The 12,565-nt window shown below is 38.5% G+C and overlaps 1 protein-coding gene across 1 annotated transcript in view; it reads left to right on the forward strand.

The window, feature by feature from the left end:
• Positions 1-11,952, forward strand: part of spega (striated muscle enriched protein kinase a) — a 55,299-nt gene extending 43,347 nt beyond the window's left edge. The window contains 26 exon segments of the mRNA XM_058778341.1: positions 327-450; positions 524-696; positions 2,492-2,604; positions 2,705-2,873; positions 3,055-3,160; positions 3,266-3,463; positions 3,557-3,614; positions 3,739-3,816; positions 3,904-4,076; positions 4,163-4,189; positions 4,549-4,701; positions 4,805-4,847; positions 5,371-5,439; positions 5,547-6,129; positions 6,132-7,862; positions 8,056-8,160; positions 8,285-8,401; positions 8,482-8,649; positions 8,798-8,920; positions 9,049-9,213; positions 9,378-9,915; positions 10,035-10,274; positions 10,385-10,608; positions 10,712-10,787; positions 10,994-11,143; positions 11,712-11,952. Of these exon segments, the coding sequence (XP_058634324.1) occupies positions 327-450; positions 524-696; positions 2,492-2,604; positions 2,705-2,873; positions 3,055-3,160; positions 3,266-3,463; positions 3,557-3,614; positions 3,739-3,816; positions 3,904-4,076; positions 4,163-4,189; positions 4,549-4,701; positions 4,805-4,847; positions 5,371-5,439; positions 5,547-6,129; positions 6,132-7,862; positions 8,056-8,160; positions 8,285-8,401; positions 8,482-8,649; positions 8,798-8,920; positions 9,049-9,213; positions 9,378-9,915; positions 10,035-10,274; positions 10,385-10,608; positions 10,712-10,787; positions 10,994-11,143; positions 11,712-11,949 (5,942 nt within the window). The 3' untranslated portion in view covers positions 11,950-11,952.
• The last annotated feature ends 613 nt before the right edge of the window (positions 11,953-12,565 follow it).

Consider the following 12,565-nt stretch of genomic DNA (forward strand, 5'->3'; position numbering starts at 1 on the left):
TAAAATAAACTGATTGCAACCACTTACCTTAAAAAAAAAAAAAAAAAAACTTAGTATATTTTCTTTTTTCAGTGCAGTGGAGATAATTACTACTTTCTGAGGACATATGTTCATTCTGTCCTTGATGACGCATGTATCTTCTGCTATCCTGCACTTTTAATGAATGCATCTGTCATAGCTATAGCCTTACTTCACTGTAAATCATCTCAGCAGGCCAAAGCAAACCCACATAAACCTTTTTCTTGTGAAATGCTGGCTGTGTCATTGCCTGATGGATGCACATTGCATGTAGACTTGTTGAAATCATTTATTTTTCCATGTCACAGGACGGTATTTACACAAACCTCCAGTCATTCTGGACAAGCCTGATATTTTGTATGTGGTTGAGAACCAGCCTGTCACCATCACAATAACCCTTAATCATGTCCAAGCAACAGGCACATGGAAAAGGTTTGTCAAATGTAAAGCAAATATTCCAACTGCAATATAAGTTGTGGATATTAAGAAAGCCATTGTTTCCCAGAAGGGGAGTGGTGCTTCTCAACAAACCTGATGCATTAGAGATGACCATGCCTGATGACGACCAGCATGCCCTACACATTGCCAAAGTGAAAAGCACGGATGTAGGTCAGCTGATCTTCATGGCAAACAACCAGTATGGCAGTGACCTCTGCACTCTGCAGCTGGCAATGGCAGGTGAATGCCCTTTTTCTGGCCACTCATTTCTTCTAAACTCAGATATTAGTTGCACATCAGCGACATTGCTTAGAGCAGTAAAATTAAGGTAAGTGGGGGAGAGGGATAAGGTCCATGGATTACCCCACTCAGGTCTCCTGAAGTGCAACCACACTACCTACAATGTTATTAGCTCTGACAAACTTACAATGTTTATGTAATATATGAAAATCTGCTCCTTTTGATATGTTATTCTGATGTCTGCAGACAATAATTAGAATGCAGTACTTCCCAGATGATGCACATACATCTTAGTAGGTGCGATTATTGAGTAGTACTGTAGTTGCAAAAACCTTCCAGCACGTTCAACCAGGCATCTTAAAGGAAGTCAACAATTATACATTATATATACACAGTAAGCCCTTGAACAAGATTTGGTGAGATCAGCTCAAGTTATCCACAGACAACGCACCAGGCAGGTATTTGGTGGAACAGAACTCAATTCTCTATTTCACAATAAGGTGAGGGAGAGGGGGTGGGGGGAAACCGTAACTAAAGTCTTTCTTCCTTCTGGGGTTGGCTCTGGTGCAGCAGATCAACCTCTCTGATGGGAAGACAGAAGAGATGGGTTAGTCATAGATGTTCAGGCTACTCACGATCCCACTGAGCCTCGGTCCTCAAGAACATGTTCTGTCTCGGTTTAGGGTGGTCTAGCATTCAGCATATGCTTATCTCCCCAGCTGAGAGAATACTGAGGCCTCTATGTTCCCTTTTATGTGGTGGTTGTTGATTGTCCCTAACAGCCTGCAGCTGAGGCTCCCTGTTAGAGGAGAAAAGGTGAACACCTGTGTTGGAGCTATCCCTGGTCCTGAACCCTCTTACTGGGTGGCCCAAACCTGGTTGCTTCCTCTGATGGGGCTCTCCGTGGTGCTGAAGGTGTTCAGGCTGTTTTGTGGGGACCATACCTCTTTCTGGCCACCACAATATACACAGTATATATATATATATATATATATATATATATATATATACATACATACATACATACACATATATATATATACACACACACACACACACACTTATATATATATATATATATATATATATATATATATATATATATATATATGTATGTATGTATATATACATTATGTGTGTGTGTGTGTGTGTGTGTGTGTGTGTGTGTATACATACATACAGTATATACATACATACATACATACGTATATACTGTGTGTGTATATATATATATATATATATATATATTGTCATTTACTCATCAAACTCCAAATTGTTATGATTTTCTTTATTCTTTGGAACACAAAAGATATTTACATTAAAGAATCTGTTCTTGTCCATACAATTAAAGTACAAGATCCAACAAGGACATAAAAGTAGCATAAAATTATTCCAAACAACCCCAGTAGTTTAATTTGAAGAGATATAACCACTTAGTATACCAAGCAATAATCAAAACATTGATCAACCAACATGGATGTATCATCCAATATCACAGTTCCAATAACATAATCCTTTGTGTGATGCCATTAGATTGTGGGATATAAAGGTGGGGTTAAAGTAATATAATAAACTCATTGAAGTAATGAAACACCAAAAACATCAGTAACATCAAAACTCATATGTTCTTGTGTGTCATGTGACTTAAAACTCATGACATGACACAATAACCAATAAAATAAAATCAAAGACAGTTTATTTTTTTCTTTATACTTGAGTATTAATTGTCTGCATTGATCCTGCTTCAAGTGTTCCATTTTAAAATGTTCTGTTGGGTTTTTCCTGTACATTTCAGTGCCACCTTCATTTGAGACCATCATGGAGGACTTGGATGTGTGTGTGGGGGAAACATCTCGTTTTGCTGTGGTTGTAGATGGGAAACCTGACCCTGATATCTTTTGGTACAAGGTCAGTTTGCACTTTTGATTGCCATGCCAAATGAAATTTCACTGAACAGTTTTTTATTCTGTCCTTAGTGAATCCACTTATTGTGCAATTTGACTTTCAGGATAATATCCTTCTGGCAGAGAGCAGTCATTTTACCTTTGTGTATGATGACAGAGAGTGCTCACTTGTGGTTCTCAATGCTCAGCCTGAGGATGAAGGGGTCTACACTTGCACTGCAAAAAATCAGGCTGGGTCAGTGTCCTGTAAGGCTGAGCTTACTGTTCATACTGGTGAGTACTACAGATTAGTTTGAATATGGCTTAGCCGGAAGCAGATGTAGAGAATAATTCACCCAGAAGAATCTAGTTATGTATGTTTAAATTTAATAGGGTAATGTTATTTACATGTCTATGGAATGTCCCTATTTAGATATCAAAGTAAATGTGTGTGGGTGTACTTACAATTTCACAGCCAAAAATGTGGAGGAGGAGGAAGAGCAAATGGAAGATGAAGGCACAATTCTACGGAGGATGCGTAGGCTGACTGATTACTATGACATTCACAAAGAAATTGGCAGGTCAGACACCCTACCACAAGGACACTCCTGTTTATACTTGCATTATTATTAAGAGAATGCTGTATATATTTGGATCTGACAAGTCTGTAATGTTCCTGCTCACAGAGGGGCTTTTTCATACATCAAGCGAGTGACACAGACAAATGGGCAAATATTTGCAGCAAAATTCATTTCATTACGGGCACAGAGAAAAGCTTGCGCTCTGAAAGAGATGACCCTCCTGTCAGAGTTAGACCATGAGAAGATCATCCACTTCTATGATGCATTTGAAAAGAGGCGTGTAGTGGTCATCATTACTGAACTGTATCCTTTCCCTCTGATTAATTATCCCTGATAAATTTGTTTAAAAAAAAAAAAAATGTTTTCTTGCGTTATTATTTTTAAATGATTATAAAGGTGCCACGAAGAGCTTTTGGAAAGAATAACAAAAAGAACAACCATCTTAGAATCTGAGGTTGGTGCTTTAACTGTGTATTCTGTAACTATTATTTGCTGCTGCATGATGTTAAATCAAAATCAGTGAATTACTGACAGATTAATATAATCCACAGAATTAATGTTCATGTTCTGTTTTGCAGGTTCGGTCTATCATACGGCAGCTACTTGAGGGTATCGACTATCTTCACCAGAATGACATAATTCACCTTGATATAAAGGTCAACAAATAAAAGTGTACCACTAAATGCTTTTACTGTTTTTAACATTTCAGAGTCGAGTAACTATACAGTATGTGTGTCTTTCAGCCTGAAAATATCCTCATGGCAGACCAAAAAAGTGATCACATTCGTATTTGTGATTTTGGCAATGCTTTGAAAGTCAAACCAAATGAAGAACTGTACTGCAAATACGGCACTCCAGAATTTATTGCTCCTGAGATTGTAAACCAGTCACCCATCTCTAAATCTACAGATATTTGGTAAAAGACCATCGCTACACCTGCCTTTTTGACAGATGGTTAAATTTTATTCTCTATATTTTCTAACACTATCTTTCTCTCCACAGGCCAGTGGGTGTCATAACTTACTTATGGTATGTATATTTGTAGGTTACACTTTATTTCGATAGTCCACTTTATACATCCTTCTACCTATGTGTTTTCAATTACATGTCAATTAACTCTCATTAGAGTATTAGTAGACTGTTTGGTTAGGGTTAGTAGACCTGCAAAGACTTAGTTACTTAATGTCAGTATAGCAGACAGTCTACAATCACCCTAATGACTGGTAGTTGACAAAGTAACTGTAATTGCAAAGTTATTTATAGTTAGTAGAATGTCTAAAGTGGATTATCAAAACAAACAAAAAAAAGTGTTAACACTTTTAGAATTCTGCATTTAATGTTAGGTATGAAATTATGTACCATGTCTTTTTCATTCATATAATTTACAGCCTAACAGGAGTTTCTCCATTTGCTGGAGAAAATGATCGTGACACTTTGCTGAACATCAGGAACTATAATGTTGCATTTGAGGAGAGCATGTTCAAAGACCTTTGCAGAGAAGCAAAAGGATTCATCATAAAGCTCCTTGTAGCAAGCAAACTGTAAGTGTTTATTCCACCACAATCTCTGAGGTAAATATGCCTGACTGTTGTTATTTTCATGGAGTTATGCAGTCTTAAATTTGTTCAATCATTTGTACTTCAGGAGACCTGATTCCACAGAATGTCTTCTTCATCCTTGGTTCAAGGTAAGATGGAATATCAGACAGGCTGCAGTACTTATTAATGCAATTTAAAAAAAAAAATCTTCTTTTAATCACTTTTGGTAACTTTAACGGTTTCACTTTATTTTGATGGTCCCTTTAACACATTCTATTGACTATAAGTAATGTTACACCTACATTTCTACTGACTCTCATTAGAGTGTTAGTAGTGTATTAGTTGACTGGTAGGGTTAGGGTTAGATTAAGTTGACACGTTCTTGCAAAGTTGCTTATAGTCAGTAGAATATCTGTTGGGAGACCAACACAATAAGAAGTTAGTAGATATGAAGCAGACAGTCTACTAATACTCTTATGAGAGTTTGTTGACATGTAGTTGCAACATTACTTAGTGTCAACAGAATGTTCAAAAGGGACCATCAAAATAAAGTGTTACCACTTTAACACCTACCTTCAAAAGATGTTCTGGGTCACTATATGTGTGCAGAGATGTTGTTGGCTTGAAATGTATTTTTAGAGAACAATAATCTAATTGACATTGTTTCCTTAGTCACTGGTAAAGGGAAAGAGTATCAACACAACATTACATAAGCAAGTGTTAGCCAGACGGAAATGGCAGGTAAGCAATTAAAAACCTATATATTAAAACTAATAATAATAATTATGACTTAATTATAAAAGAAATTACAATGTTAATTTCTTAACTGTTTTTTATGTCTGTTTCAGTGTTCACTCATTAGATACAAATCTAAAATGGTGATGAGATCCATATCAGAGTTGCTGGATGACTCTTCAAGCCATGTGTCCCTTGCTGTGCCCAGAAACCTTAAAGATGGTTCACCACCTCCATCGTCATCCTCCGATTCAGATGAGGACATCGATGAACTTCCTTTCATCCCTATGCCTCACACAATGATGTTCTCTGGATCAAGGATGTCACTGACTGAGATCCATGAGGATGATGTTGATGTCATTAGAGGATCCAATGAGTCCTACCAAAAAAACAATAATCAGCTGGAGGACATCACAGAATGTCAGACAACTGATGGACAGAAGGATGTAGACCACCTGGAGATTGCAGAAAGGACTGTGAACTTGAAGGAATCATTGCAAAGGGGTTCCAGTGTAGAAGCTGAACAGGTAGCAGGCAAATCCAGAAGATCGCTAATGCGAAGAGGGAGTTCTGCTGATAGTGCGCTTCTTCTACAGATCACACCTGAAGATGGTAATATGAACGACACTACAGAGGAAGGCCAAAAGCACATGAAAAAGGCAGTTTCCATGGAGCTGCCACACAGGAGCAATAGTCCAAAGACAGGAGGATGAGTAAGGAAGATTATGCTCTAAAACTGGATCTTATGCGGCAGAGGTTGCTAAGGGGAGGCACTGTTGACAAGAACATGAGTGGTCTTCGTGGCCCCCTGCTTGAGACACTGGGTGTTGATAATGAGAGGCAAACTGCTTCTTTGGATCGTAACTTTAGACGTGCCAAGTTGAGTGCTTCAGAAGTTCCTCGGGCATTCTCCTCCGACTGCCCTGAGGATACTTGTCCAAATACTGCATTCAGGAAAAGGTCTTCTTTAAGGGACGGAAACTCTGAGTCAATTTCACTACATAGGAGGTCTGGAGCCCCACTAAAGATTCCCTCCATTTCTTCTGGGGACCATAACTTGTTGGAAGCCACATCTGCTCTTTCAGAGCAAACAAAGGATGGTCCAAAGCCTGTGTTTCCAAGAGAAATTTCTTCCAAACCACCAACTCCAGACATAGAAAGTAAACAGGCATCTAAGGAAGAGGCTATTGGTGCCTTGCAAATTATGAATACATCTCAGCCTGCATCTATATTAGATGACAGTGATAAGAAGGTAAAGATGGAAGAGCACATGTTCTCTGAAGACTGTGTGCCAGGAAAGATAAATAAAAGTACTGAATCTTTTCTTGATATACTTCCACATGACATATCCTCAAATTATTCCAGTAAATTGCAGTTAAATGGCAAAAAGGCATTATCTGTCACAGTGTTACCCACCCCTATCTTGAAATTCTCAGAGCCAGATATTCAGCCTACCACTGGACATACAGTTGTTTATGCTTCTGCTCCCTCTGCATATCACCCAACTCTCAGAACTGATATTAAAAATATTGACTCAGAGGAAATTTTTGAGGCAAGGTTTAAGAAGAGGGAATCATCTTTGACACATGGCCTAAAACGATTGACAAGGACCAAGTCTGAAGAAAACTCACCTGTTCTCCCACGGAAATCAAATGAAGAGGTTTATCGACCTCGCCCTGTAGGTGCCCCATTGGAGTTTGGACCTAGAGGATTAAAGGAAAAATCCAAGTCTGTCCAAGACCTCAGGGAGGTGGAGAAGGAACCCGGCCTAGGACTTATTGGAAGATTCTCTATGCGTGCAAGGAAACTGCAACCAAAAAAAGGGAAAGAGGAGACCTCAGATTATGTAGCTAACAGACGACGTGTTACCTGGGCAATGGGACGTAGTAAGTCCCTAGACAAAAAAGAAGTTGAGATAGGAAGCTCTGATAACACTATGGATACAAAGAAAGAAAATCTTGAAAAAAATAGTAAGAAGGTTGCTGAATCACCTGTCCTTGCAGTGCGACATAAATTTGAATCTAATGTTTCAGGGATATTTGATAGAGTGCATAGTAAGTCAAAAGACATTAAGGACAAGGAAACTAAACCTCACGGTGATGAAGAAACTCTAAAAGAAGAGAAGCAAGACATAAAGAAAATCAGTGATTCACCAGTTCTGGCACTGCGAAGAAAGTTTGAGTCAAAAGTATCTGGATTTTCATTAAGAAAACAAAGTCAGTCTGACAAGAGCGAGGGAGAGAAGGAGGTTAAAAATGAAGGAAAGAAAACACCTTTGTTCTCTCGTCATCGCCGCTCTCAATCTGATGGGCTCATTCACCAGAGTGTGAATAATCCAGAGAACCAAGTTCCCTCACAAACTGCTTCTACATCATCCAAAGAGACACTGATCTCCACCTCTAGTTCACACTCTATACAATCCTCTCAGAGTATGTATTATAAAGATTTTTTTTTTTTTTTCAGTGATAGAAAACTATTCCAATACTTATTGCTAAGCATAAGTTGTTGCTAAGTATACTATACTGTAACTAGCATACTGCAAGCTAAACCTTGGAACCTAGTGTATGCAAATGATGAAGACATTCATTACAAAACTACACTAAAATGATTCATTGTTGACAGCTCCTGAAACTGAAATCAGGTCTAGGTGGGACAGATGGGGTTTGTCTAGAGGCAAGAGAGACAGGACACCATCAAAATCAAATGCACCTGAAATTCCGAAGGAAGGTAAAACAAAAATGTCATTAAAATAATTCTACTTCTGATAAGTCAAGTGTAATTTTGAATAACTGCCACAGTTTTGATCAGCAACTCCAATTAACACTTTATCCTTTTTATCCTTTTATTTCAGATTTTCCTCCAGTTTTCCATATTACACTAAAGGATCATGTTTTTCTTGAAGGAAATCCAGTGACTCTTAGTTGTCTTCCAGCTGGTAGTCCTGAGCCAAAAATATTATGGATAAAAGGTCTTTTTTCATTCAGTTGTTTTCTTTTAGTTATGAAAACAGTAGTGTTCCAACAATTATCCTTTCTCTTGTACTCATAGATAAGAAACCTTTGGAGATTAATGACAGAATGAGCTTAGTGGCCTGCCCAGATGGAAGGCAACTTTTGATGATCATGAAGACCTCTAAGAAGGATGCAGGGATATATGAATGTGTCGCCTCTAATAACCTGGCCTCTGCTACTACTTCATGTATACTGTCCATAGCCTGTAAGCTCTAGAAGGTTGCTTATTATTCAGTATAGCATTAATGCCAAGCAGATGTTTGGGTTTTCTCACATTTTATTCATTTCTGTATATGCTAAACTTGCAAAAGTTATTTTCTGATCCATATTTTGTGTTTATATCACATTTTAAGGTGTTCCAAAACGACCAGGAACCCCAGAGATTCCACAGATATATAATAACACTGCTCTGGTGCAATGGAAACCATCAGACTCCAAAGTTCCTTGCACGTACATACTTGAGAGGAAATGTGATGGTGGGGAATGTCTAATACATCTGACATATACTAACATATACTATGTTAAATAGTATTATCTTTTTAAAAGTGTTCTCCTTGCCATTCATTGTGTGCAGTGATTTAAAATTTCACATTTTTATGTGTAGGTGATGATAAGTGGGTGAATGAAGCTACAAGCGTGACTGATTGTTTCTACAATTCCTCTGTACTTCCAACTGGTTCTACCATCCAATTCCGTGTGGCATGTTTAAATAAAGCGGGCCAAGGTCCATACAGTAATGTATCAAAGGCAGTGAGAATTAACGTTGAAGGTACTATGCATGCAGTTCTGTTGTACAGTATTAAAACTGATCATTGTTCTGGTAATATTGACTTTTGTTACAAGATTTAATTAACTGGATATGTGAATTCAGAATTATTTTCTGGATTAAGGAAATACATTTCTGTGTACGTAACTCCTACTTCTGTTCTGCAGTGCCACCGCTCCACCATCCTGCTGAAATGAAGACACATCCCTCACCTCCTTTTTCTGTTGCTGCTGTGACTACATCTGCTTCTACATTAGCAGAACCAAGTGTTAGTCAGTCCATTAGTCCTATTCCTGCACAGTCTGGTGATGTCACAAATACTTCCTCTGAGGTGCCCGTTTCTCACTTTTGCCCAAAGACGTCAATCCATCCTCTTGTTCACCCCAAGCCAGCAAGCACTATCAACATGGTTCCCCCTGTTACCCAAACCCAGACTGTATCTGCAAGGTCATACACAGCTCCACCCTCCATAGGCAGATCAATTTCCCCTGTCCCTTTGTATGTTCCAGCCACTTGTTCAGTTGCTTCCTCCCCTATCTCTCCTCCTGTGATCTTGGTCAGCAGTATCAGTCCAGTAGGAGAAGAAGCAAGCTCACCCACACCAGAGACACCTATGGAAAGAGTGGTATCCTCCACCAAAACTGAGACCACTTTGAGGCAAGGAGTTCCTCAGAAACCATACAGCTTCTTGGACGAGAAAGCAAGGTGAGAAAATAAAATGAATTCTAATATTTATTTATTTATTTAATTATTCTCTGTCTAATTATACAGTTCACAAATTGATTATGCAAGCATTTTCATGCGACTCATCTGTTTTTTGACAGGGGTCATTTTGGAGTGATAAGGGATTGCCGAGAAAACTCAACAGGCAAGATGTTTATAGCAAAGATTATTCCCTATGATCAGCAGACCAAGCAAGTGGTCATAAAGGAGTATGAGATCCTCAAGTCCCTCCGTTGTGAAAGAATCATGGCCCTACATGAAGCCTATATCACACCTCGCTACCTTGTACTCATAACAGAGTACTGCACAGGCAAAGAGATCCTGTATAGTCTCATTGACAGGTGTGTATTGATCCAGTATGGTCAAGATTTGATAGATTATCTATTATATTTTAACTGGGCTGTGAAAATGAAGTTCAGAGTTCTCAGATGACTCTTGTTTTCTCTTCCAGATTTTGTTACTCTGAAGATGATGTAGTGGGTTTCATTGTCCAGATTCTTCAGGGTTTAGAATATCTCCACAACTGCCGGATTCTTCATCTGGACATTAAGCCAGACAACATCATGGTCACCAACCTCAATGTGATTAAGATCATAGATTTCGGCAGTGCTCAAAGGTTTAACCCCTTATCCCTCAAACAGTATAGCAGAGAACTTGGGACTCTGGAGTACATGGGTATGCGCAACATAGAACCTGTACCATTTCTCTATATAATGATTTAAATTATGTCTATTCCTGTCTTGTTGACATAAATGACCCGTTTCCTGCCTTCTTCAAGCTCCAGAATTGCTGAAAGGGGATCTAGTAGGACCCCCAGCTGACATCTGGAGTTTGGGAGTTCTTTCCTATATTATGTAAGTCCAGTCTATAAAGGAATTAAAGTTGGCATCAAACAGAAGTTGCAACGAACTATTGCTTTGTGGTATATTTTTAAGAGAAGCAGGAATATGCAATAGAAAAAAAAAAAAACATTCCCGTTTAAACATTGCCATATTTAAGCTTCTTTTACTTAAAACTATTTTTTGGAATCTAATTTTAAGTCACTTTGTTTATACTGTAGGCTCAGTGGTAGACTTCCTTTCCAAGACAAAGACCCAAAACTGACAGAGACCAAAATCCATGCCGCAAAGTTTGACTCAACTAAGCTCTACCCAAAGGTTTCCCAAAGTGCCTCCACTTTTTTAAAGAAGACATTAACTGGCTATCCATGGTGAGTATCAATTAAACAACCTGGAGGCAGTTTTAACTTAAGTTAAATCTTAACCCTTAAGTACAAGGGGTTTCAAACTGTTCCTGGAGCCTCCACCACATTTCACATTTTAGATTAGGGGTAGCTCTTGGAGGGTTAACTTTGAGCAGAACTGAATTCTAACCCTATTCAAACACAGTAGTTAGTGTCTTCAGGATTACTCAAAACTTCCATTCTTCCTGAAGCAGGGATGGAACTAAACTCTGCACACCAGGAGCAGGGTTGGCTACCCCTATTTTAAATGTTTTCCCTATTGGACACACTCAGGCCAAATGATAGAATACTCTACTAACCAGCTGATGAGTCAATTCGACTGGGTTAAAAAGGAATATGTCTAAAATGTGCAGTCCTGGGGAGGCTCCAGGAAGAATTTGAAAACAGTTTGAAAAGTCTTTTATGTTTTGTTTTTATTAGCACTGCCTTTTTTAAATTCAACATTTATATAGTAGATATTATGTTTGTTTTGTTATGCCCTTAGTTATGAAGAGTAAATATAGTAGATATCCTAATAACTTGACTTTTTCCTCAGGTGTCGACCCACCATTAAGGACTGCCTCAATCATTCATGGCTTCATGACTCATATCTAAAGAAGCTGCGTCGACAGACCTTGACTTTCACTACCACACGGCTCAAAGAATTCCTGGAGGAGCATCAGCGCAGATGTGCAGAGTCAGCTACTAAACACAAGGTCCTCCTGAGAGTCTACCAGAGTGGGTCTTCATCCCCAGCCTCACCAACCAAGCCTAGCACTGAAGAACAACATTGACTTTGAACAGGATAAGGTAATGAATTCCTTGAGAGCTGGAAAACGTCTGCTGGAAATTATACCCAGGGTGTTGGGTGACACCAGTAATGTGAGAACAAAATAGGCTGTATCTCACAAATATTAATAATAATAAAACGTTGACTATTTGTCAATGATATTGATAATAGGAAAGTTGGTTGATAGCTATAGACAAGTAACAGTTGTTTCAAGGTGATGGACATTACATTAGGAGCAATACTGGATTCAGTTAACTTTGGATCAGTGATTGTACCAGGATGAATGTTTTTATAAAGCATTGTTATTTAGTTTTTTTTTTAAAGATTTCTTTTTGGCATTTTTGCGTTTTTTGATAGGACATTGTAGATTTTGACAGGAAGTAAGTGGGAGAGAGAGAGGTGGACAGGATTGGGAAAAGTCTGTGAGCCAGGACTCGAACTTGGGACACCTGAAGCGCAACCACACCATGTCAGCGTGCTGCACACGAGGCTATCAGCGCTGACATCATTTTGTTGTTTTTTTTTTAATGTAGTTTGCTACATGTGTTGCATCCATTTGGAATTGAAAATCTGAAATTATTTTAAGAATTGCAGAAGCAGATACAGTAATAGGGCCTGTT

Source organism: Onychostoma macrolepis, chromosome 06 (assembly GCF_012432095.1).
Source record: "Onychostoma macrolepis isolate SWU-2019 chromosome 06, ASM1243209v1, whole genome shotgun sequence".
Lineage (NCBI taxonomy): Eukaryota > Metazoa > Chordata > Actinopteri > Cypriniformes > Cyprinidae > Onychostoma > Onychostoma macrolepis.